We start from the raw sequence: 27,678 nt of genomic DNA, 5'->3' as shown, positions 1-27,678 counted from the left end.
GCCCTCTTTCTATCATCCTTTTTCTGTAGTTGATGGTCCCCCCAGTCATTTAGTTTGTTGCTCACTTTTAACTACCTGGAGACTCAATCTCTCAATGCCTTCAGAATTATATTCCTTATATCAGGATTCTCTTCTCTATATTCTACTTTGGTCTAATTCAACTTGTTTTCTTTAGTACTATCTTTTTCTGTGGAGCACACTAGAGAAAGTCATTTTAAATGGGTTTGGTTCTACATGTCAGAGTCTTCATGTATTGATTCCTCTGCCACCAATGGAGGAAATTGTTGACAGATCATTTCCATTTTTGACTTTTTATTGTTCTTCCAGTTTCATCGTTAAATAGTCTTAGTATGATGTGTCTTAATTAGACTTAAGGCCAACCATTCTGCAAGCTTATTTTTTTTCTTTTATGAAGTGATTTTTTGCTCATAATCTTCCACAAACTTCAGATTTGAAATTTTGGCAAAAAGATAAGATGTCTTGCCTGAGGCCTCTTTTGGGTGATTATTTTACAGTGGTTAAATTTCCACAAGCAATGGTTATTGTCCACATAAATGATCCTTTATCTATTTCTCTTTATAAAAACTCTATAGATTGTTTTTAATTGTAGGTCATATCTTTTCATCCTATTCTTTTCATTTGCTCTTTTGATTTCTTCTTTAACAAGTTCATGGCCTGTCTGCCTTCTACATAGACAGATGATTTGGAGAGTATTCCCATCTTGGTGACTAGTCAGTAGTTGTCTGTGAAGATGCAGTCTGCTTCACTTTTTGTGATGTTCTTCAGCATTTGGTCTGTCTGACTCTTTTTCAAGAGAGTATTCAAGACATGTAGTTGGGAGACTTGGGTGGAGTCTACAAGTCTTTGGCCTTTTGGAGGGTTCTTTTTCCTGTACTATATTTCCTGTACTAAATTTTTTCTACCATCCTCCTTGATTCCTACCTTTACATTGAAGCCACAGAGTATAAAATAAATGTTGATTTAATTTGAAACACTTATCAAATTCATCTAAAATAGTAGTCAGACCTGCCAAGTTCTTATCTTAGCATGGTCACTTCCTAACTGTGTAGCCTGATGGACTCTTTGCATCTCAGTTTCCTCATCTCTAAAATCATGAGATTGGGGAGCCCAAGAATGCCTGGGCTGTGTCCATAGTCAGAAGCAGCCAGATTAAACAGAAGGCCAGAATGGAGAATGTCAGTGTCTGATCCTTGGCATTCTGGGGGAGGGAGAGAGACCACACGTGGCCAAGGCATTTCTGCTCATCTCCCCAACTTCCACCCTGCCAGGTCTTTTGAGGGAACTCTCTACAAGCGAGGAGCTCTGCTGAAAGGCTGGAAACCCCGATGGTTTGTGCTGGATGTGACAAAGCATCAGGTAACACCTTGGGAGGGAGAAGAAGGGCACTTCCTTCAGGTCTGGCTCTGCATGGGCCCTGGACAGTGATGGACATGGCTACCCGCTGCAGGCACACTCATACTCACAATGCTCATGCTTGTCGCTTCTCTTTGTCCCATGTTCGTAATCCCCATTTCATAAGGATGCTGGGGCTGGCAGGCATCCTTGGAGGGAAGGTCAACAATCAGATGCCAGCTCTCTTAGAAATAGCAGCTCTGCAGGACTCTGGAGAGTCCCAGCACCACCCTCTTCACACCTGGCAGAGCCTAGGGCTGCCCCAAGTCTAAGAGGGCTCAGGGTTCACTAGGGGGCTCCCCTGTGGCACAAGCTTTCTGTGTCCACCCATGCAGCCCCACTGCATGGCCCAGCCGATGATAAGTCAGAGGAAACCTTTGAAGGTCAGAGAAAGGGAACAGGTGATCTGAATGGGGGAGCATGGGCCTCAGTGGTGGGGGGTAGGTGTCCTCCCATGCAGAGGGCTAGGAATGAGGGACCCTAAAGCCCCAGAGAGCTGTGGCTCCTATGATCTCACACTCACTGCCCCTTCTGTGTCCTTAACAGTGAAGACCAGATGTCTAGCTTGCTCTAGGGCTTCCATAGTATCCTGGCCGACAGGGCACACTGTGGGACAAAGTGGAAAGTCCTAGATGGGGGGGGTAGTGGGGGGGGTCACAGAGACAGGTTCAAGTACCACATCAGCCACTTCCTCTTCGTGTCCTTCGGCAAACCCTTTGCTTCTCAGGCCTCAGGCCCTGTGTCTTTGGAGAAGGAGCTTGGGTCATATGGTTGCTGAGACTTGCTCCAGCTCCTCAGCTTATGGTTGTAGGAGGGGGTCTCTCCAGAATCCCCCTGAGCACTAGGGGATTGTTCTCCCCCAAGATTTCCTGTCCCCCTCTATAAAACTGAAGCACTTTTTTTATAGTCTGGTAAGAAAGACATGATTCCCACTCTGCCACATTATGTGAATATGCCAAATATATACCAAAGATCTGCGCCATTTCACATGGTGAAATGTTCCCAGCTCCCAGGGCCTTGGCACCCTCTGCTAGGGTGAAGTCGAGACTGCCCCTCACTTGCTCCTAGAGTTTGGCAGAGGTACGTGGAGACTGTGTTTTCAGATATGCAGATGGCAACCCTTTTAGTGGACTTTGAAATCACCATGTCATGAAAATTCTGGTATCTGCAGAATAGAAGAAAGTCCCATCCAACCACTAATCATAGGAGGAGACGCCGTCATGATGTAACCATAATTAACGATTACATGAAATCATGCTCACACTCACATTTTTTGTTAATCATTTTCATTTCTTGAAAACCCAGGAACACAGGATTTTCATTGGCCCTACTGATGCCAAGACAGGAAGGTGGCCACAGGGGATATAAGGGAAATTCTGGGCCCAGCAGTAAAGACAACAACAGAAGTAGATGTGAAAAGAAACCAAGTCACAGGCCTAGTATTAGTCATCGAGTCATCTATCGCCCTTCCAAGCTGGAGGGACTTCAAAGGCCTTCCATTCCCACCCACCCTTGAAGAGCCCCCATGACCCCCAGACCAGTGCTTATATTTTTGAACCAAACCCCACCCTGGCAAAGCTTTAAACAAATATAAAATGTTGCCTCTTAATGCTGACTTGGGCCTTGATATGCTTGGACTCCAGACCCATGATCCTGGGCCTTTCGGAAGGGTGGGATTCCCAGGGGGATGTGGGTGGATCAACTCAGAAGTGATGTAAATCCATTTGTCACACTATGTTGGAAGGGGATCTGCTTTGGGAGACCCCCAGCAGGCATTCTCCCATGCTGACAGTATCTTAGGACCATGGCTCTAAAGAAGGAAGAGACCTTGGAGGACATTGACTCCAGTCCTCTCATTTTCTAGACCTACACTGGAAGCAGGTATGAGAAGGGTAGAATTTGAACCCAGGTCCTCTTGAATCCAGAGCCATTGCTCTTTCCAGTGTTGTACCACAGTACTTCAGGATCACAGCTTCTTTGCCGAGTCACATGCATTTAGATCAGATAATTCTCCAGTTTTCTTCAAATGTATTTAATTCCTTCCCTTTGTCTCCTGCATGTTCTAGTTGAGATACTATGATTCTGGTGAGGACACAAGCTGTAAGGGACACATTGACTTAGCTGAAGTTGAAACCATCATTCCAGCAACCCCAACTATGGGCGCCCCAAAACATGCCAGCGACAAAGCCTTTTTTGATGTAAGTAAATCATATCTTTTCCTACTCCTTTGGTAGCTAGGAAACATTCTCTCCACATCCATCCGGGGTCCCCAGAGAGAGGGGGTATTGATGGCAACCAGAAAGCAGCATCATCCACCTGCCGGCAGGCTGAAGGCCAGAGCTGATTGACTTGGCTGCACAGGAAGCCCCCTTGGACCATTTAGCAAACCAAAATATTAGCTAATTAGCCAAATCATCCATTCCTGATAGTGACCGCTGCCTTGTGTTGTGGGAACAAGCTTGAATTTAATTCCAATGAAGTGAAATAACTCAACCCTGATAAACAAGCCCAGGAATTTCTGATCTTGCAGCCCACTATTATGAAAAGTCCGGCTGCTTCTGCCTGAGCTGGACAGCCATCTGGGCCATGCCTGCCCACTGACCCTTTGCCTCCACTCTCGTGCCCCTTGGTTTTCTGAGGGTCTGAGCAGGTGGCAGACATACTTTAAGGGGGATGGTACATGGCAGTGAACAAGTCAATATCTGGCTGAAGGTCCCTGGTTTTCTAGAGAGCATCTTAGTCCAGATTTCTCATGGGGTTTGTTATTATCCCATTTCTCTTTTACTTTCTTGGTTCAAACAAGAGTTCTTTAATCGTGGTGTTCCCACCTTCCTTGGACAAGAAGGAAATCTGTAGATTTCCCTACTATCACTGGCGTCCTCCCAGTTCATCACACAGAGTGACAGTCTGTCCTCATTTTCCTTGGTTGTATGTGCAGGTCAGCTACCACTGCACAGCAGTGCCCCAGTTGTCCCGGGCTTCCCTGGCCTTTCTTCCCAGCCTACTCTGCTTGGACGGGCAGTCAGCACCATGACTTGACCCCAGTCAGGGCAGCTCGGCTCCTTGCCCTTCTTCCCAGACCCTCGCTGCTCTGACCGGTGGGGCAGATGCTCTAATGGGAGAAGACAAAGCTCTAGCCTCCTGGGACCAGCCATGTGTCCATCCTTTCTGACCACCCGACAGAACTTCTCCCTTAGAGCACTGCCAAGCCCCAGCAGAGGGTGGAGGCCAAGAGAGTGGCCATGCCCAAGGAGAATTAGCAGGGCAGGAGTGGCCCCTGGGCAAGGGACTGCAGGCCACAGACTGCAACCCCAGGCTTCGGGTCTCCCCAGGCTTTGACTTCATCTCTGGCCTTTCTGTTTCCTTGTGTAGCTGAAGACCAGCAGGCGTGTCTATAACTTCTGCGCCCAGGACTCACAGAGCGCCCAGCAGTGGATGGACCGGATCCAGAGCTGTATTTCTGATGCTTGACCAGAGCCTCTCCAGGTCACAGGAGCCCGAGGGGCCCTTTGGCTTCACGATAGGAAAGGTCACACGAGAGACTTGGGGCATCAGTGGGCCAAGGAGATGACTCTCTCCTCCCTTGAGCCAGCCCCACTCCCTGGGTCCATCTCTAGTCTAACTCAAATGCCTGGCTTGCAGGCCTAGGTGCTTCTCCTGAGTTGTGTTTGTCGTGTGGAGCCTCAGCATGAAGGCAGCCAGGGGCCTGTCCTGAGGGGCCAGTGTGGTTAGCCCCCGGGCTGGGCTCAGCCTGGGGGGAATTGACAGCCGGGGTCACCATTTGTCTGGGTTGGTATTTACTTGGCAAAGCCAATGGTTTTACAAGCAAAAATTGAAAACCTCATCATCCATAATTGGAGCAGTGACGACCATGAGACGGCCACAGATGTTTTATGGGTTGCATCCCCTGGCCTGCCACTAGCTCTGTCAGGTGTGGGCTGTTTTCAAAACATGATGAGGTTTCTAATCTTGGTGGGACTGAAGGAAGAGACGAGCCGTGTGACCCTGCCAAGGGATTTGACCACTGGGGAAATGGGAGAAAAATTAGTCTTCAAATGTATAGACTGGACAAAATTGCTTTTCCAAGGTTGAAAGAATGCTCATTGTGTGCTCTTCTGCTCACTATCAACCTGTATTTGCAAAGTAACACAACGATAAATGCACTAAACAATAGACCAGGCCCAGGCACTGGCCTCCCAGTGCAGCAGGAGGGCAGGTGGGAGTGGGCCCCCAAACCAAGCCTGGCTGAAGGAATGGGACAGGAAGGAGACTCGGGAGGGCCATCACAGGTCGGGGGGAGGGGACTGGATACTGAAGGCAACATTTTTTGCACATAAATTGTAAGAACAATTTTAGATTTTTACATTTGAAAACATTTTGTTTATTAAACTAAAATCTATAGAGCAAAACCCCTTTCCTTTCATCAGCAGGGAGTTAGAGCATTGTGTCTTGTTGGGAAATGTTAATATGTGAAATATCAGACTAATATTTCAAAGAATATGTATATATGATTTAGGATGCTCTGATTTGTCAGGCATCCTACTTGTAATTTAATATAAAACTAACCAAACTGATTCATTCATAGGATTTTGGTTATTCAGTGGGTCCTTTTTCTAAGAAAAGCCACTCTCTTTGGGGGCTGAAAAATTAAAATAAGATGTCCAATTCAAACTGTATACATACTAGGAAAAAAGAGGTGTCTTAATATATAAGGAATTGGGGGGGAGGGGAGGGAGACAATAGGAATGAAGGATTTTTCTACCATTTTCAATTTATACCCTTCCACCTTGAAAATGGCCTTTGCACATACTGTGTATTTTTCTTTGTATATGAAGTACTTTTTTATGTACTTTGTAAGATACGGACCCTCCATCATTTCATTGCTTGAAATTGCCCCACACTCTTTGGTAATGAGGTTATTTTAACAATTTTATGTAGGTGTGACATGACTTTATAACCATCTTGTAATAAACATACTTCTTAAAAAAGCACAATCCCTCCTTTCCTGGGGAGTCCATATCCATCCGGGGACACCCTCTTTATTTTACATGCATAGAGTCATGGGGTTAGTAGGTTTAGGATTCAGACATGGGGCTAAATCTGCCTTTCAAATAAAACCAAATCCAAGAGAGCCTCCCTGACCGATATGCAGTCCACTGAGTACCAGACAACATCCAGCTGGAAGTGCCGCCACCACCTCAGCATGTCCAATCAGTCACCCTGATTGAGAACCTCACATCCAGCTGTGACTTATGTTCTTGAAGCTCCCACACCGCAATCCAGATCTTCATCATTTCTTACCTAGATCATAATTCAGTTAACATCATTAAATGCCTACCATGCGTAAGACTCAATTTAAGACTACGGGGAAGACACTTGATGTGCCAAGTTCTAGGGAAGCAGGGGTTGGCAGCAGGTGGAAGTTACTAATAACAAATCAATGTTCTGTAACCATAGTCTGAGCAGAAGAGAAATACAAAGTACTGTGAGAGATCAGAAGAAGGAAAGACCATATACAACTTAGATAGTGTGGAAGAAAAGAGAGAAAAGCTGAGAAAGGCCTCATAGAAGTTCATAGATTTTAGAGCTGGATGGTACCTTGAAGATCACCTAACCGACCCTCCTCATCTTCAAGATGAGCAAGCCAACGCTGTGACTTGTCCAAGGCCACATAATAAACAGCAAAGCCAAGCTTCAAGCTACATCCTCTGACTTAAAATCCATTGCTATATTACACCCCACTGCCTCTATTGGGTTAAGTCTTCAACAACAGACAAAATTTCAAGAATCAGGAATGAGTCTTGCAAGTACCCTGAGAAGGGAAAACACTGGAGGTATACAAGGGAGAGTTTCAGCTACCACCTAGGAGACCCTTTATCTTACCTCCCCAATTCATCCTAATACACACCGACAGAGTAATCTCCCAGGGTCTAATAGTATAAGCTCTCTTGTTTTAAAACCTTCAGCAGATTGTCAATGCAAGGATGAAATCCAAATTCCTGAGCTTGGCATCCAAAGTCCTCTGTGACTTGCTTCTAACATACCTTTCCAGCCTTATCTCAGTTTTTGGAATCTCTGAGCTGCAAGGGCCCCAGGATCATTTAGTCCACCCTCTACCTCACCAAGAATCCCCTCGCCAGCAGAGCCAACAGTGGCAAGCCTTTATACAGACTGCTACGGGATATCCTACCACTTCTTGAGACAATCTGTTCTGATTTGGGATAGTTCTCATTATCAGCAAGTTTTTCTTTACATCAAACCCTTCAAATACTTGAAAATAACAATCATGCCTTCACCTTAAGTCTTATCTTCAGGTTAAACCTTTCCAGGTCTTTCTATCTGTCTTCACAGCATGAATCTCAGTCCCTACAACAGGAACTGGTCACTAGAGCAAAAATCTTACGGGGAAAGGAATCCACTATCTTAGAGTTTGCATTAGAGGCAAGCCAGATAGTCTTGGAAGATGAAATTGCAAAGAGTTACAGTGAACTTCTTATGTTCTAATAGAAAAAATGACAAAATATAAAGGAGAGTTGGAGATTTGAGAGGCTCTAAAAGGAATAATGTAAATGCAAAGGGAACTTCCAAACCAATTTAGATATTTTAAAACCCTGATCAAAATTTGGAAGCAAGATTAATTAACAGAAGACAAATGCAAAATACTTAAAAAGTGTCAGAAAAGGGGGCAGCTAGGTGATGCAGTGAATAGAGCACCAGCTTGCAGTCAGGAGGACCAGCTGTGTGATCTTGGGCAGGTCACTTAACCCCATTGCCTAGCAAAAACAAAAAAAAGTGTCAGAAATGTTAAAGCTAAGTATGATATGGAAAACTAAGGACAACAAAAGGTAGGACGAAAGTTGTACTGTAGAATATCAGTGGATAAAAGAAGTGATGAAAAGGTGAAAAAAAAAGATGATCAAGGCACTTCACCCAGGTGAACTACATTTTAAAAGGTAATGAAGAATAGGAAGAGATAGCAGAGAATTCATTATCAATATCCCTACTTTCAAGAAAGGGAAGAGAATGGAACCTGCAAACTCTAAACTGATGGGTTTGACTCTTATTTCAAACATAATTTTAGAGCATATTAAAGAGATGGTTAGTGAACATTTAGAAACAGAAGCAGTGACCACAAAATAGAAGAATAGGTCATTCCATACTTATTTTTTTTTGCAAGATTGCTAAATTGGTAGATAAGAATACTACCAATCTTTACCCAGGTTTTAGCAAAGAATTTGGTGAAGTCATTCATTCTGCCTTATAGGGGCAGAGAGGGAGGGAAGGGGAATAGAGAGATGTAAGCTAGGTGTAAACTAATTAGGGAGACACAGAACTGATTGAATTGCTGGACTCCAGACTCTGAATGAAAGCTTGGAAAATGGCAGTGTACATAGTAGATAGAGAGCTGGGTTAAAATGGGGAATCACACATGCTAGGTGTGTGACCCTGGTGGAGTCACTTATACCTCTGTTGCCTCAGGCAACTCTGTAGGACTTGTCTACCTCCATTGATAGTCAATGTTACCTGCATTGAGTAAATCATAACTCACTTTTTTCCATCAACTTGGAAAGATTCTTCCAGTGAATTGACTTAGAAGGGATATGTGATTGGCTCTGTACTATTAGACAACTAGAAGTCACAGTAGAGAAGAATGTTAGATTTGGTGTCAGAAGACATGAATGCAAATCTTGTCTCAGCCACTTATTAGCCATGTGATCCTGATCCAGTCATTTAACCTCGCTCATCCTGAGTTTCCTCGCCTGTATAAAGGAGATAATATCACTCCCTTCCCAGGGATGTTGTGAGGATAAAATGTACAATGCACAGTAAAGTTTAAAATATTATATAAATATTAACTATGATTGATGATTAATATTGTTATTAATGATGCAGTTAAAGCTATAGATGGAACACTGATGAAATCAGCAGATGATAGAAATCTGGGAAGGAAAGTAACATACTAGGTAACCATTTCACGATCCAAAGAGACCTCAACAAGCTGGAACAATGGACCCTGTCTTATGAAATGTAATCTTATAATTTAGTAGGATGAATATCCAGTCTTACTCTGGTTTCAGAAAACCTTTTTCCCTGGTAGAAGATGTGGGAGCCATGACTGCACACTCATTTGAAAAAAAAAATTGGGATTTTATTGGACTGTAAGTTCAATATGAGTCAACTCTGTCTTGTTTCCTATGAAGCTAAAGTAATCTTAGGCTGCATTAAAAGGGATAGTATCCAAGAATAGAGAGTCCATAATCCCACTGTGCTCTGACCTGGTCAGAATATAAATCTGCTATATTAGGTCCAGCTCCAGGAAGGGGAGAGGCTGAAGAGGGATTCACTTTTAAGAAGGATGTTTGAGAGAGAACAAAGAGCATCCAGATGAGGGCAATCAGAAAAATGGAGTTTTAAGGTCTTGGTGGAAGGAAGTGGGAATGTTTAGCTTGGAGAAGTAAATGAAGACTTAAGACAGTCATAATTTTCTTGAGGTATTGAAAGCTTCATCCCATGGAAGAGAAATTAGGCTTGTTCTTGGCCTGGAGAATAGACTAGAACTAACAGAGTTGGAGGAGGGGGGTAGGAGTGGCAAAAAGATTTTCGGTTGGGTGTCAGGAAAAACTTCCTAGTAATTAGTTTTCTCTGGAAGTAATGAGTTCTCCCTTCTTGAAGTTTGTTAAGCAGAAGCTCGCTCCCCTTCGGGTATGCTCCAGCAGGTCTGGAATCCTGGGAACTCTGTGACTGACACCCCTTTGTTTTACACTGACCACTGGCCAGAAGCTTAGCCAGGAGCCAGGCTCATTCCCTCAGAGTTGCTTAGGTTGGAGCAGCAAATGGCCTCTGACTCTCTCCTGTTGCTCTCCTCACATGGAAAATTCCAGCTGCTTGGGCTTTTGACCCTTTGTTCTAGTTAAGTCCAGTCTCCTTGGAACTGTCAAATTTTTACCTCTTAATGACCTTTGACCAGAGGTTAGCTGGAGTTTCCCTGTTCATTTTCAAAGTAAATAAAAGCAGAAGAGAGGTGAAGTCAAGATAGCTGAGAAAAGACAGTGACTGCCTGAGCCCCCAACCCTTCCAAACACCTTTAACTAATGCCGTAAAAACAATTCCTGGAGCAGAGAACCCACAAATGGATGAGGTGAAATAATTTTCCAATCAAAAACAAGTCAGCAGGAAAGATCTGTCACACCTGGGTGAGAAAGGAACCCAATCCAGAACAGGCAATGCCAGCTCAATGCCAGCGCAGTCCCTGGGCCAGCTAACCAAGATCAGACTTTGGGAGTCACTGAATCAGCAGCAGCATCTACTTTCAGAACTCTCAGTCCACAGTCAGTAAGGTAGTTGAACAACTAATCAGAATGCGCTTACAGGAGTCCTTTTGCTGGCATAGGAGGACAGAAATCTGACTTTGCTCATTCTTGGAGTTGAGTCACAGTCCTGGCTGGCAGTCCCAGGGCAAAGAGGAACACTGGCATACCAGAGCTTGCAGCTGCAGTGGAGCAAGGGACCCTCCTCACACTTTGAGGGCAGAAGAGAGTGCCTGTCATCACTCACAGTCCAGAGTATAGCCCAGGAGGGTGGTAAACTCACCTCTCTTTAGACCATACCCTCTTATAAGAACTGAAAATTTACAGATCTCTAGATGTATCTCAGAAAACACCTGCACAAAACCCCTGAAGCCTGAACAGTGTGCCCTCCACTCTGGAAGCAGAGACCCACTTTAACAAAGAATTCAAAGGTCAAGAAATAGATTGGAAAGATGAACAAAAAAAAATTCTAGACTTAGAAAGTTATGGTGACGAGAAAGATGAAAATCCACTCAGAAGAAGATAGCAAAGTCAAAATTCCAACATCCAAATCTTCAAAAAAAAAAATGTGAATTGGTCACAGACCATGGAAGAAGTCAAAAAGGATTTTGAAAATCAAGTAAGAAAGCAAAATTGGGAAGAAAAATGAGAGTGATGCAAGAAAATCATTAAAAGAGTCAACAACTTGGTAAAGAAGACACAAAAAAATTGCTGAAGAAGATAACACCTTAAAAAAAGAATAAGCCAAATGGTCAAAGTGGTACAAAAAAAACTAATGAGAAAAACAGAATTCCATGAAAAGCAGGAATGTCACATGGAACAAGAGGGCACAGAAATTGCTGAAGGAAAAAAAAATCCTTAAAATGTAGAACTGACCAAATACAAAAGGAGGTGCAAAAGCTCACTGAATAAATTCCTTAAAAATTAAAATTTAGCAAATGGAAGCTAACGACTGTATAAGCAATCCAAAAACAAATAAACCAAAACCATGTAATTTTTTAAAAATAGAAGAAAATAAAATATCTCAATGGAAAAGCAACTGATCTGGAAAATAGACCCAGAAGAGATAATTTAAAAATTATTGGACTACCTGAAAGCCATGATCGAGAGAGAGAGAGAAAGAGAGAGAGAGAGAGTACCTAGACATCATCTTGCAAGAAATAATCAAGGAAAACGATTTGATAATCTAAAACCAGCAGGTAAAATAAAAATTGAACAAATCTACTGATTACCTCTTGAAAGACATCCCAAAATGAAAACTCCCAGGAATATTATAGCAAAGTTCCAGAGTTCCCTGGACAAGAGAATATTGCAAGCACTAGAAAGAAACAATTCAAGTGTCATGAAGTCATAGGATAATACAAGATTTAGCAGATTCTACATTAAAGGATCAGAGGACTTGGAATATAATAATCCAGAGAGCAAAGGAGCTAGGATTACAAACAAAAATCATCCATCCAGCAAAAATGAGTATAATCCTTCAGGAGAAAAATGAGCAAACATTTTGGATAAAATGACCAGAGCCAAATAGAAATTTGACAAGGCTCATAAAAAGTTAACTGGAGAGGAAGTCATAAGGGACTTAATAAGGCTAAATTGTTTTTATTTCTCCATGGGAAGATGATACTTATAACTCATAAAACCTTTCTCATTATTAGTGCAGCTGGGAGTAAATATAGACAAAGGGCACCATTATGAATTGAATATGAAGAACTGACATCTAAAAAAATTAAAGGATGAGAAAAGAATGTCCTGAAAGAAAAGGAAAGGAAAGAGAAGAATGGGTAAATTATCCCATAAAAGAGGAAAGAAAAAGACAGTGGAGGGAAAGTGGGGGAATCTTCTCTCATGAGAATTGGCTCACAGAGGAAATAACATACACACTTAAATGGGTATAGAAATCTGTCTTGCCCCATAGGCAAATAAGAGAAGACGGTGATAAGAGTAGTTGGAAGGGTGATAGAAGGGAGGGCAGATTTGGGGAAGGGGGTAATCAAAAGCAAAACACTTGAGGAGACAGCATAAAAGGCAAGAGAATAGAATAAATGAGGGTGAGGGAAATACGATGGAAGGAATTACATTTAACTGAAGCAAGTTTCTCTGAAATTTTCATTTCTCAAATATAGAGAAAAAACAGAGTCAAATTTATTTTTAAAAAAATAGGAATTATTCCTCAATTGATGAATGATCAAGAGATATGAATAATTTTCAGATAAAGTAATCAAAGTTATGAGACTTGAGAAGGTACTCTAAATTGCTATTGAGTGGATGCAAATTGCATGCAAATTGAAACAATTCTGAAATACTACCTCATACCTATTAGATTGACTAAAAGGACAGAAAAGAATGACATATGTTGGTGAAGTTGTGAAATTGTAGTTGGAAATTGAGGAAATGCCCATCATTTGGGGAATGGCTGAACAAATTGTGCTATATGGCTGTGATAGAATATTATTATACTATAAGGAATAATGGACATGATACTCTCAGAAAAACCTGGGAAGAGTTACATGAGCTGATGCAAAGTGAATTATACTGTGTACAAAGGAACAGCAATATTGTAGGAGGAGAAGTGTGAATGACTTAACTATTCTCAGCAATACAATGATCCAAGACAACTCTGAAGGACTTGATAAAGAATGCTATCTATCCCCAGAGAAAGAATTGATGGTATCTGAATGTAGATTGAAGCATACTTATTTTACTTTATTTTTCTTGAGGGGTTTTTTGGTCTATGTTTTCTTTCACAACGTGACTAATATGGAAATATGTTTTGCATGACTACACATGTATAATCTAATGCTTGCCTTCTCAATGAGGGGGTGGGGAGGGAGGAAGGGAGAAAATCTGAAACTCAGAGTTTTAAAAACAAATGTTCAAAATTGTTTCTACATGTAATTGAGGGAAAATAAAATACTAAGAATTCAATAAGTTTTTTTAAAAAGCAGAGCAAAACTCTCTGTAATGAGGTAAATGTAGAGAACATCCCTGGGAGCCTCTTGTCCTGTACATATCCATATATACCCACGTAACATGATCTCTAGCATCCTGTTCAGTATCGTCCTCTGCTACTCCTTTTTCTCATCAATTTATCCCAGAAGCTCCTCCCAGAGAAGCCTCCTAGCCTCTCCTAGATACTGGGGAGCTAGAGGGTAGGTAGGGAGTCTTGTCTGGTCACAGAATTAGAGACACTTAAAGTCAAAAATGTCCCCAGAAATCATCCCTCATTCCACAGAAAAAAAAAGCTAAGGGGGAGAGCAAGCCTTGTCCAAGTTGACATGGCCAGTTGGACTGAGATCTGCCACTGGTCCAACTCTGCACCCTGCACTGGTCCAACCTATCTCAAACTATTTGAGCCACAGAGAGCTTAGAAGTTTGAAAGATGCTAATAAAAAGTAAAAAAATAAGGACTCACTCAATAAGTGCCTTCTGGTACCAGACATATGCTGGCACCAAGGAAACAGACACAGTCCCTGCCTTCAAAGGGATTGTACTCTAGTTTACATCATCATGAAATAAGTTTCTCCTCAATAAAAGGAGAGTTTGGGAATTTGGGGATCAAAATTAAAGAAAAACCTAAAACTTTGTACATAAAAAGAACTTAGAAAACATAACTTCCTGTCTTGGAAGTACATTCCTGTGGCAATATTCTTTCTTGGCAGCCTAGACACATCACGCATGGTTTGAGAAATGTAGCTCTAGACTTTTCTTTTGTCTCTTCTTGGCTATGCTCTTTGGTTTTGATATGATGGCACTATTTGCCCGCCCTGAGGAAAACCCCATTGCTGGTCACTGTTCTGTCCTTGCCCTATTCCCAACATGGGTGAGTGAGCCAAGCAAGGCAGAGGATCACTAGCCTGATATCCAAAGCCCTCATGGGAAGAAGACAGATCTGCTGGCAAGTAGGAGAGAGCTGGCAGTATTGAAGTCTAGTGTCTCAATATTTCGCTCACCTCTGTCTCAGCCAAGAGTGGCAAAAAAGCGTATCTGGCATCTCGGTGGGAGAGAACCAAGAGAGAGCAAGAGATCTTTTCTGGGACAGTTACAACCATGCAGTTGAATTTGGTCCTCATCCAAGATGAACCATTGGACTTTTTCTCTTTGCCCATGAAAGATGCAGAATCAAGGAAGACATGTCAGAGTTCCTACATTGGTCATCTCTCCCTGCTCCCTGAAGGTCAATCAGCTGCCCACTATGGTTCCTACAACACCCACCCCACTCTATTCGGTTCACTTGAGAGTCAAAGCTCTAAATGGTAGTCTTAATTCTATTCAATAGAAGCATTTACTTAGCAGCTGCTATGAGCAAAGTTCTTTACATGGAACAGAGAGCTAAAACAACACAAGCCCTGCCTTCAGGGAGCTTCTAGTCTTACAGGGAATGAGAGAAAGGGATGGGAAAGGGAGGGAGACAAGAGAAAGAGAGGGGGGCAAGAAGGAGATGGGGAGGGAGAGAGATGGAGAGATGGGAGGAGAGAAAGAGAGAGGAAGAGGGAGAGGGAGAAGAAGGGAGGGAGGAAGAGAAGGAGGGAGGGAGAGACAGAGACAGAGACAGAGAGAAATTAAAATAGATCTCTGAAATCTTAGTCCTTTGGTCCAGACTGGGATTTCACTGTTAGGGAGTTTTCAGTGTGAAAACTCCCTCTACTTGTGCAGGCTGGCAATTTGTAACTTAAATATGATAGAAACCTAGGGAGAAGACCAGCAGAGATGGATGAGAGATTTGCAAGGGAAGGGACCACTTCTAATTGAAGGAATCAGGGAAGGCCTGCTGGAGAAAGTAACTACTTCTCATAAGGCAGGGATGTGGACGGAGGGCCTTCCAGACATGGCAGGAGGGAGCAGGGTACAGTACAGAGGTAAAAATTTGTGTTTGTAAAGGCAAAAAGGCTGAACAAAAGAAATGGAGACCAGATTCTAACTAGAGGGCCTTGAATGAACTAAGGACTTTACATCCACTGTGTAAAAGTCTACATTTTGAGGAAGAAAATACACTTTACCCCTTCTGTATTGTTACTTTCCCCATCATAGTTTTCATAATTCCCCTGAAGTTTTTAGGAGTTTTGCAGAAGTTATAGACAAATATTTCCAAAATGTTTCAAAACTCAGAAAAGCATAAAATAAATATTTTATGATATAATAACATATTTCATATTTTAATACTATAATAACTCAGACTTCTTTGGTACAAAGGGAGGACCAAAAAGTTTTATGGAATTTTCCAAGATCACAGGAGCATTACATCCCCAAGCCCCATTTTGAAAGAATAACAAATTCTGTTAATCAGCTTTGAAAAATGAGACTCATAAAGAGTTTATAAAATGCTAAATAAAAAAATGTTCATGACCCCCATAACAAAGGCTATTAAAGGCATAAGTCATGATTGAAATAAACCTCTTTTGAACAATCAGACAACTAGAAGAAAGAGTCCTGTGTTCTAGTACCCACTCTGTTACCACAGAGATTATGTGACCTCTAGCCATTTAATTTCTCTAAGACCTGTTTCCTTCACAAAATGACAGACTCTATAGATTTTGCTGTCTAGAAAAAAGGAATTTTTTAATATTTTTTATATTGGTCATTCATTTCAGTATGATTTCTTTTGTAAAAAACCCTGTTCTGAGAATTGTTCTACAGTTTTTAACCAGACATCTTAAATAGTATTAACACACACAAAAAAAGATCATGAATCCATGATCTAGAGTCAAAAGATGTTCATTGGACTAAAATGGACTCAGTGTGAATAAAGAGCACAATATGGAAGCCTAAGGAACAAATGAGATCTTTAATTGCAATGAAAGTCTGCTGTCCAGAATGAAGGAGATGATAGTCCCTGAGCAGATCTTAATGGAGAGTATTGGGTTCGGTTTGGGGACAACATATTTTAGGAGGAAAAGTATCAGGTAGAACACTCCAGGAGAAAGCTACCAGGGTGGTAAACAGACCATGGCATTCCAGGATCATCACCTAAAGAAAGGAGGGAGGAAACATGGAGTGGGGCTAATCTGAATTCTGAAGGACTGCCCCAAAGAAGAGGGACCTGATACAGGGGAGAGCTGGCACCAGTTCCTGGGAATCAACTGTTAAATTTTCAGAAAGACTATTTACTCTTTGGAAAACAGCAAACTCAACAACCAGGGATTGATTTGTCCTTTTGTTAACTGTCTAGACTTAAGAGTGATGGAGAAAATGTTAATAATATTAATTAAACTGAACAATGATGTCAAGCACCTATTTTCCCCTGATCATTTGTTAAACATTTACCAGTACACCCTTAAAGATGCCCCCAGTGGTCCAAATGAAGATAAGTCAGAACTCAATGGCTCCCTATTTCCTCCCATTTAAAATTCTCCAGAATCCAAGTATTACAATATCCCTCCATTCTTAACATTCTGACCAAACTGATTCTCTACCTGCCCTGCAAACATATCATGTGCTCTCCTGCCTCCATACTCGATGTCTAGAAAGTGTCTGTCTCCCTCTCCATGTTGATGAATGCTACCTATCTTAGAAATAAGTCCAATTCATATTCTTCCTCCTCCAGATAGCCTTCCTCCATTCACATGATCAATAAAACTTTTCCTCTCCCCTAAACTGATCTCACAAACCAGTTTGCTTTATACCTCTCTGGTATGTCAAGAAATGCTATATTCAACTATAGTTTTCTGTATTCTATTCTGCATTTCCTGCTAGCCTGGAAAGTTCATGAATCAGTCAAGAAACATTAATCAAATGCTTTCTAGATGCCATACACTATGCTAAGTATGAGAGATGCAAAAAAAAAAGCCAAAAAAAAAAGTTCCTGCCTCCAAGGAATTCATATTCCAAATGAGAACAGAAACCTTGTCTTATCTAGCCTTGGCATTTCCTATAATTTCTAACACAGAACAGGTGCTTAGTCAATGATAAATTGATGCATAGAGTATGGAGTGACATTTCAGTTATAATAACAATCTAACAATCAGTAGTAAAACTGTTTTATGAAAAAGTGAGTTCGGGGTGGCCAGAGTCAGAGTCCTAGAGTCAGACATACCTGAGTTCAAATAATGACCTGGCTGTGTGGCCTTGGGCAAGCCACTTAACCCCATTGCCTTGCAAAAAAAAAAAAAAAAACCTATAAAGGGAAAAAAAGTGAGTTCATTGGCACTGGAAGTGATCAGTGAGATTGTAGAGAAGAGTCCAGTGAAGGGCAGGATAGAAGGTTAGGCTAGGTGATTGACTTGTAAGGGATCTTCCAAAACTCCCAGATTCTTAATAGGTCTAAGTTAAGAAGGGAATATAAGCGAATGACCATAGAGTTCAGCACCAATGAAGTAAAGAAAATGGAGAAAGTGAGAGGACGCCTGGATGAGAGCAGAAACATTGAACCCACAAAGGTAGATTTTAAAAAGCAAGAAAGTATGTTATGGGCAACTTAAGAGGCTCAGAGGCAGGGACTTTGAGGGACTTCCCTCAGCATCCACATGGGCTGAAAAGAGAATGAGGGTCTGAAGAAAATGGTGGTGAGGGAAGAGCATGGGGGAGAGAAAGTACTACTGCCAGGGACAACATCAGAGCTCCATCTGTTCCAGGACCCATCCTGATTTCAGATTCCCAACAATGGTGAAATCAACTTTCCTCTTCAACAAGAATGAAATAAATTACCTTCTATCAGATATTCAATGCATCACTTGTTGGGGGGGGGTACTGGTAGTTCATTGTTACCCAAAGGGGTAACAATTGGTATTGGGGAGTTATTGGAAAAGTAATGCAAATAATTTTTAAACTTTTTTTGAGAAAAGAAAATAGGAAGAGGAGAAAGAATGGGGAAATGATAATCACTTTAACTCATTGCCCAGGAAAAGGTATTAACTTCTTGGAAGGCAGCAGGTACAATGGAAAGGGCCAGGATATGGAGTGAGACAATCTAGACTGGTTTCCCTGCTTCTCTATTTAGTTATCCTATGAGAGTAAATGAATCATTTGATCTTCTTAAATCTCAATCTCCTTTATCTGTAAAATGAGAATAATAATATTTGTACAACTTCCCAGTAGCACTGTTAGAAAGAAGATACTTGGTGAACTATTAAGTTTTATTTAACATCATCATCATTATTACTATTAGACTTCTTTCCACCAAAGTCTTCCTCTTCTGATGTTTCATCATGACGTGGAAGTGACTATGTTTTCTCAAAGACTATGCCAGTGGCCTAGAAGCTTTGGAAAATCCCGTCAAACTGGAAGAGCTTCAGCTGTGGACTTGGCTATGGGCCATCTGTTGGTCATCCAGTGGCCAGTCTAACTATAGAGATGCTCATCACAAGATTGCCTGCTGGGAGATCAGATTTTGGACACAATCATTAACAAAGGTCAGCTAGTTAAGCATTGAGAAGACACAGTCTACATAGATGGAGGGATCACACATACCAGGAAAAATCCCAAGTTTTTGATATATTAAAGTTTTGACACTTTACATCTAGGATGATATCAATGGTGTATATATCTATCAACCTAGGTTATAACTACTCTATTATTGAGTGAAAAAAATAGATCAGTGGAACCAAATGGAGAAGCAAGTTCAAATGAAAGACACATAAGTCCAATATTCTAAAATACTTGAGAAAGACATTAGCATTTAAAATTTTAAATTATTTTAAATTATTAGGCTAACAGGATGAGAAAAAAGAGTTCCTATATCAATTACTACCAATAAAGTAAAAATCGTCCAACCCATCACCTATGTCATGGGGGGTGGGGGTGGAGGAAAAAATGACAAAGTAAGAGAATGTTGTCCATAGAGATGTACCATTATGTAACATGGTCTCTGCGTTCCCCAAAACTACTTCAGTTAGCTTTAAGGATCAAACATTGGCTAATTGGTCTCTGACACTATCATTAATTGGGTCAATACTCTAGCCAATATGATGTAACTTCTCTTATGAATCAAAGCATTATGTCTCCCATCTTGCTTAGCATTCTCTCCACCAATCTAGAGTCATCTAGACACAGCATGGAGAAATGCCCCTAGCTTGGCTTAAGATCTGGTTTACTTCAGAAATAGACCATCAGTTTGATACCAAAGTCAACAGAGTCAGTATCCTTCCTCTGGGGTCTGGCACCTCAAGAAGGCAAGAAAGTTCTATCAGTATAAATCAGAAATAGTATTTCTGCTCTTGCTGGGGAGAATTTCAGAGCAGATGACACTGACCACAAAAACAGGGAAACCACAAATGCGTGTGAGATGGACTGAAGATAAAAATGCTTTCATTGTGTGCCAATATGACGATACAGCAAAATTGGAAACAGATTTTGTCAGTTGTAGGCAAGGATTCCAAGCTGATTTTTGATGACAACATCTCAAGTTCCAAGTTTCACAACCGAAATTTACAGATCAATGCAAGACAATGGTAGGAAATAGCTTTACTTTTGAACCTAGATGGGATGAAATAAGAACAGAAATTGAGATGTTACTTAAATCTAAAGAGGAAAAACTAAAGAATGTAATACCAACTCCCCCCCTTCCAAAAAAAGTGCTATCTACTCTTGAATCAAATGCAAAAATAATTCCAATTTCATAAATGATTTTTGAAAAGGAGATAGAAGGGATAGACCATAGGAACCTAGATCAAGATCTGGAAAGAATCTTAGAAGCCATCTTGTCCCTTAGTTTACAGATAAAGAAACTGAAGCCAAAGAGGTTAAATTACTTGCCCAAGATCACAGTGTGATTCAGGACAGAAACAGGATTTGAACCCAAGTTCTCTGGCTCCAAAATCAGGACTTTCTCCTCTATCAACAAGGCCTCCCTATTCCCAGCTCTTCCTTCTCTCCCAAGACCCACTCTGTTCATGGCCCAGAGGCAGCCAAGCCGCAGTCTCCTGGGGCTCCAGCCACCCACCTGTGGAGGCCAAGAAGCCACAGACTCTTCCTAGCGTCCTTCCCCTTCTCCAATCCTCCCATCCCATGTGGGTGTGGGAACAGACCAACGCTTCCGCTCCCCAGAAAGTCAAAAGGAATGCAGCTGGTTCTCTTCCTTCCCTGTAGGCGGGAGCTGCCTCTTGGGACCATTGGTCAGAGTGACAGAATTTGCCTCAGGGTCTCTGTGACTGGAGCCCTGGCAGGCGGACAGAGGCGGACAGAAGACCACTGCATCTTCCTTGTCTCTCTACATCCTGAGAGCCACCACCCAGGCAAGGGAGGAGGGGCTTACAGATTATTTTCTGGGACACTGGTGACAGAACTAGCATGTTTCTTTGTGGGAGTGGGAAGGAACCTGGTCCCACAGAATCCTAGAATGTTAGAGTAAGATGGGTCCTCACAACCACATAGTACAACCCAAAACCAATAAAGAAAAGTGATCATCAAGCTTAAACTTGAAGCCCTACCATGAAAGGGAACCCACTGTGCCCCAGCATGACTGGTTAGAAAGCTTCTTCTGAGACCAAGCCTAAATCTGCATTTCTGTAAACCCTGTACCCCTAGATCTGCCTGGTGGGGCCAAAGTGAGCCAACCTACTGCAACTTAAGCAGAAAGATCCTTCAAATGCTTGAAAAGTATCATGTGCTTCCTCACACAGCCCCTACTCAAAGTCTTCTCTTGACTAAACATCCACACGCCCAGTTTCACACTTGGGTTGGCCTAACTACAGGAGAGAGAAACCAGTCCATTGTAGTACCTCCTCGGGTGCCAGCTGCTGCCTATAATGCTGCCATTAAAGTTTCTAGTGTTTTGAACATAGAGTTAGAAAGAGGGCAAAGAGCTCTGGGTGCAGAGGTTGGGATCAAAAAGAGTATTCCCACTAAAGGGGAGATAGCATGAGGTCAAAGACCCCAGACTGACCCTGCTGCCCTTAAACTCTCTCTAACAGCTGCTCTACAGTTTCAGTCAAAATCCAAAGCTCTGGAAGACCCCAAGAACTGGAAGCCTCCTAGACCTCACAGAACTCAAGGCTATGAAGCAAGTCACTCAAATGAGAATGAAAGGAGGAGAACTGGATCTGAAGAGGCAATCAAGGTGATTGAGAGAACTCATACAGGTCAAAAAAAGGGACAGATCATTTCTGACTAGGAGCAGCATGGAAAGTTACATGAAGGGACTGGCATTTTTACTGAGTCTTAAAGAATTACATCCAGAGTGGGGTGAACTCAGCTGCTTCCAATGCAGGAAAAACTAAAAGGGGCCAGGAGCTGTCCACAGCTGAACTTCATGCAGAAGATCATGAGAAGGGAAGGAGAACCCCAAATATTAGGGCTCAAAGGACAAAAGATAAAAATTCATTATTTAGTTTTTAAAAAACCTTACAGAAATTGGGCATAGACAAATATCTTGCACTATTTACCAAGATAAGTTCACAATGGATATGTATAACCTAGATATAATTAGAGATATTACAAGAAAACTTGAAGACAATGGAACATATTCCCTATCAAACTTAGGATAGGAGGCCAATTTATGAGTAAACAACATATGGAGAGCAGTGTGACACTTAAAATGGACAATTTTGATTCCATTAAATTAAAAAGGAATTGCGCAAATAAAACAAATGTAGCCAAGATCAGGAGGAAAGCTGGAAAAAGGGAAGCGGAGAATTTTTATAGATAGTTTCTCAGATAAAGTTCTCTTATCTCAAATATATTTGTCAAATCTCCAGAAATACAAGTTATTCCCCAATTGACAAATGGTCAAGAAGAAATCAAAAAGATTTATAGCTAAGTGAAAAAATACTCTGTCATTATTGATTTAGAGAAATACAAATTAAAGTAATCCCAAGATATCACTTTACACTTATCAGATTGGCTAAAATGATTTAAGGAGAAAGCAAAAAATGTTGGAGGAAATACGGAATAATTGGGACACTGATTCACTGTTGGTGAAACTATGAACCAATCCAGTCATCTGAAGATCAGTCTTGACTTGTGCTCAAACTTATTCAACTTTGTATATCCCTTGACCCAGGAATACCACTACTAAGTCTGTTTCCAAAGATGATTAGGGAAAAAGGAAAGGAATCTATATGTTCTAAAATATTTATAGCAACTGTACAGCAAAGAACTGGGAATTATGGAGATACCTCTCAACTGGCAAATAGCTGAGTTGTATGGTATAGGATTTTTTTGGGAGGGGGTTGATTTTTTAGGATTTTTGCAAGGCAAATGGGGTTAAGTGGCTTGCCCAAGCCACACAGCTGGGTAATTATTAAGTGTCTGAGGTTGGATTTGAACTCAGGTCCTCCTGACTCCAGGGCCGGTGCTCTATCCACTGCGCCACCTAGCTGCCCCCATGGTATAGGATTTTGATGGAATATTTCTAAGGTATAAAAAATTATTAGCTTGATAATCTTTAAAAAATGGATAGATTTTCATGAAATAATGAGGAATGAAAGAGAGTATTGTATACACTAACAGCAATATTGTTTTAAGAAAGCTTTGAGGGGGGCATCTAGATGGCAGAGTGGATAGAGCACCGGCCCTGGAGTCAGGAGGACCCGAGTTCAAATCTGCTCTCAGACACTTAATAATTGCCTAGCTGTGTGACTTTAGGCAAGTCATTTAACCCTATTGCCTTAAATAAATAAAAAAATTTAAAAAGAAAACATTGAGTGACTAAGACATTTTGACTATTATAAATATCCAAATTAACTACAAACAACCTATGATTAAGAACTGATCAATAGAAATATGTTTAGAATGATTATATCTCTATAAACATATTTGTGACTAATGGTTGCCATCTCTAGGGCAAGAAAACAGGGTTAAGGGGGGGAAAGTTACATCATAATTATTATATATTTAAAAAGAACAAGTTGTACATTATAAATAGATTCATATGCAATCATCTTTTTCTACTCTACTATTTTATGAAAATAAATGTTTTATTTAAATTTAAAATATATATAGTTTTTTTAAAAAAGAAAAAATGGACCCCTAAGGAAGTCAAATTAGGAAATATACCAAATATATTTCTTTGAACCCTATTGAGCCATTTTTACTCCCATTTTATAACTAACAAACTCAAGTCTGTTTGGAGAACAAGTTTCTTGCTGACCCTGGACTATTTTCTCCATCACAAACCTCCTTCAGTCATTCACTTGGAATGTCAATGGTTCCAAGTTGACATTTCTTTGGGTCAACTGATTCTGAATCTAATTATGTCCACATCCTTGTCACAAGGTCAGCATGAGACATTTTATCAAGTGCTTTGCTTAAAATTAAGGTAGAGCTACTACATTTCCCTATTTATTGTGTGTATGTGTATTACATATACATCTATTTTTTATTATCAGATGATAATTTTGAAGGTTGACATGGAGAAGGGTTTCATATGAGCAGCAGTTGAACGTGTGTCAGTAGTTCTGAGAAATAGGCAAGTGCCCATTCAGAAAGGACGTGCAGTGGACTCGGTTGCCCTTAGCTAATCAAAAGGGAGACAGGTTCAGATCCCTGGATCCAGAGTGGCAGAGGGCAACACCCAATCCAGTGAGATAACATGACTGATCCTGGAGAAGGAGGGATGGGGATCACAGGGAGATTTCTCTTTGTGAAAAGTCCTATAAATGGCAAGCAGACATTATCTTAATGTTAAAGCTGTTACCAAGTGTATCTGAGAAGATCTGAGAGGAAAGGCAGTCCTGATGATTAGGCCAATGAGAAACAGATTAGGGTTTCTCAGGTTATCGCTTCCAGTTGCCAAAAATCACACCCTGGTGATTGCCTGGCACTGATAGTGCCTCGTGATGCCTCACTGACAGGAGAGGAGGTGAAACCAATTTAAGACCAAGAAACTCCCACATAAGCCAGACCATCACCAGTAGACCTATATCCTGCAAATCAGACCACGAGCCGGAAAGAGAGGGCTTGCACAATGTATCCCTCACTATGGTAACCAGCCACTTGACTGGCTGTGTGGACCTCTTCAACCAAAGGACCAGGAGTGGACACTTATATGTGTGTCTTCAGAAATGTGCCAGTGTAAACCTATGTGTGTATAGCAACACATATTTAGACAGATGCGATTTCATTGACAGGAAACTCTGGAAGACAAAACACCTTCTACCAACGCCAGAAAATGTACAGTCTTAGGTAGATGTCTAGAAATATGGTCAAACCCCCAAAGCAATAGGGGCCATAATCCTTACATATGTGGGCTACATATTAACTTGATTTTAATATTATCTGTTTCATAGTATTTTTTTTTTAATATATCCCAGTTTTAAGCTGGTTTAGGCCCTTTCTAGGCTGTATGTGTCTGATAAGTAGCCTTAGAGGTTAAGTGAATGACTTACGCAGTTAATGAGACCCATTATATTTAAGAAATGATGCTTGAGGGGCAGCTAGGTGGTACAGTGGATAGAACACCAGCCCTGGAGTCAGGAAGACCTGAGTTCAAATGTGACCTCAGACACTTAATAATTACCTTAGCTGTGTGGCCTTAAGCAAGCCACTTAACCCCATTGCAAAAAACCTTTAAAGAAAAGAAAAGAAAAAGAAATGATGCTCGAACACAAGTTCTTTCTGGTTCCAAGACCATCTCATTATTCACTATGTCATAGTATTAATCACATACGTATGTATGAATATACATATATATATATATATCTTTTATTTTTATATAACATCCATTTCTCAATATATAAATACACCCAGAAAGTCATTGTTATAACAAACATTTTAAAAGTAATGGGAAAAAAATCAGATCAGAACTAATATTGATCTGGCCTGATAGTTTTTGCAACATTCTAAATTCATAGTTCACTATTTCTGCAATAAAGAAAAAAAGTGCTCTTTTTATTTTTTTAAATTAACAGGCTCTTATTTTCTCTCCCTCCCAGTTCACCCCCATTTAAAACAAACCAAAAAAAAACCTTTGTAACAAACATACATAGTCAAGCAAGACAAATTTCCACATTGGCTATGTCCAAAAAAATCTCTACATCTCAGTTCTGTATCTTGAGTTCATCACCTCTGTATCAGAGAATAAATAGCAGGTGTCGTCATCCTCTGAAATGGTGATTAGTCATTGCACTGATGAGAGTTCCTAAATCTCACAAAATTGCTTGTCTTTACCAAGTTATTGTTACTATATACATTGTTCTTCTGCTTCCACTTATCTCATTCTGAATCAGATAATGCAAGAGTTCCCAGATTTCTTTTAAACCGTCCCCTTTTGCAATAAAACCGTGCATACCCTTTGATCCAATAATACCCCTACTAGATCTGTATCCCAAAGCGATCATAAAAAAGGGGACAAGAACAAGACCCACATGTACAAAAATATCTATAGCTGTTCTTTTCATAGTAGCAAAGAATTGGAAAATGAGAGAATGCTCACCAGTTGGGGCATGGCTGAACAAATTGTAGTATTTGAATGTGATGGAGTACTATTGTTCTGTAAGAAATCATGAGCAGGTAGACTTCAGAAAAGCCTGGAAAGACTTGTATGAACTGATGCTGAGTGAAGTGAGCAGCACCAGGAGAAAATTATAACATTAAAAGTCATATTGTGAGATGATCAGTTATGATGGACTCACTTCTTCTCAGAAATTTAATGATTCAGAACAATCCTGAGAGATTTGTCATAGAAAATGCCAGCCACATGCAGAGAAAAAACAACTATGAAGTCTGAATGCAGAGCAAAGCATGCTATGTTCACTTTTTCAAACTTCTTTTATGTTTTTTTCTTCCTTTCTCATGGTTTTTCCCCTTTCACAACATAACTAATATGGAGATATGTTTAACATAGTTATATATGTATAACCTACATCAGATTACTCCCTACCAAGAGGGGAGGGGAGGGAAGGGAGTGTGGTAGAAAAATGTGGAACTCAAAAGCTTACCAAAAAATGAATGTTGAAAACTACCTTTTCATGTAATTGGAAAAAAAATAAAAACATAAAAAAAGAAACTGTCCCTTTTGTCATTTCTTGCAGCATAATAGTATTTCTTTACATTTACCATCATTTATTTAGCCCTGCATCAATTGATGACTATCCCCATAGTAATTTGCCACTACAGAAAGAGTTATCAAAATTGTTTTTTCCACTTATGGTCCTTTTCCTCTTTCTATTATCTTCTGGGGTTACAGACATAGCCTTGGTATGTATTACTAGGTAGCATGGGTTAAAGGAAATGTGCAATGCAGGCATAGTTTGGCATCCTAGTTCCAAATTGCTTTCCAAGAGTGATCAAGTCTAGTTATAGCTCCAACATCAAGGCATTCTTGTGTCCATTTTGCCTCATCCCCTCCAGCAGCTATCATTTTTCCTTTCTTTTTTAGCTTCACTGTGATGGATGTGAGACAAAAGGAAAGTACATTTTCTCAACTCTTCTTTAGGCTAACACTAGGTCATTATAATTCCATAGAATTTGGTGTCATTTTTGTCCTTTTCATTGATATCACTATAGCCAGTTTCCATGTTGTTTTCCTGGTTCTATTTACTTCATTTCATATAAATCCAAGGAAGTCTTACTGTGATTCCATGAATTCCTCAGGTTCTTCCCTTATCCTAAAATAATCTCTCATTGCATCCTTGGAGCACAAATTTGATTTAATCAACTGCAAAGATGGACACCTACTTAGCTTTTTAACATTATGCTGGATTGTTTTCCAGATTAGTTGGCCAATTTACAACTCCACCACCTGCATATTAATTCTTAATTAATATTGCTACCTTTGCCAGTTTTTTGGATGTGATAAAACTTCATGTAGTTTCTTTTTTTTTTTTTTTAGGTTTTTGCAAGGCAATGGGGTTAAGTGGCTTGCCCAAGGCCACACAGCTAGGTATTTTATTAAATGTCTGAGACCGGATTTGAATCCAGGTACTCCTGACTCCAGGGCCAGTGCTTTATCCATTGCACCACCTAGCCACCCCCATGTAGTTTCTTGTTGGTGCTAATAGTCTTTATTTTGAGGACTGCTTGTTCATATTCTTTTCCCTTGAGGAAAACGACTCTTGGGCAAAACCTCTTCACCATTTCCTTT

At 40.7% G+C, this 27,678-nt stretch overlaps 1 protein-coding gene across 3 annotated transcripts in view; it reads left to right on the top strand.

Annotated features, from left to right (window-relative positions):
* SBF2 (SET binding factor 2) overlaps positions 1-15,091 on the top strand; it is a 483,290-nt gene extending 468,199 nt beyond the window's left edge. For 2 of the 3 annotated variants that reach the window (XM_074230291.1, XM_074230290.1), the window contains 3 exons: positions 1,290-1,377; positions 3,480-3,611; positions 4,786-15,091. In XM_074230291.1, coding sequence (XP_074086392.1) covers positions 1,290-1,377; positions 3,480-3,611; positions 4,786-4,884 — 319 coding nt within the window. In that variant the 3' untranslated portion in view covers positions 4,885-15,091. The remainder of the gene's footprint in view (positions 1-1,289; positions 1,378-3,479; positions 3,612-4,785) is intronic. The other variant, XM_074230292.1, reaches the window with a different exon arrangement.
* Positions 15,092-27,678: the final 12,587 nt, after the last annotated feature.

The sequence above is a fragment of the Macrotis lagotis genome, chromosome 3 (assembly GCF_037893015.1).
Source record: "Macrotis lagotis isolate mMagLag1 chromosome 3, bilby.v1.9.chrom.fasta, whole genome shotgun sequence".
Lineage (NCBI taxonomy): Eukaryota > Metazoa > Chordata > Mammalia > Peramelemorphia > Peramelidae > Macrotis > Macrotis lagotis.
Note: the sequence above shows the minus strand (reverse complement) of the source record. Positions and strands in the feature narration are given on the sequence as shown.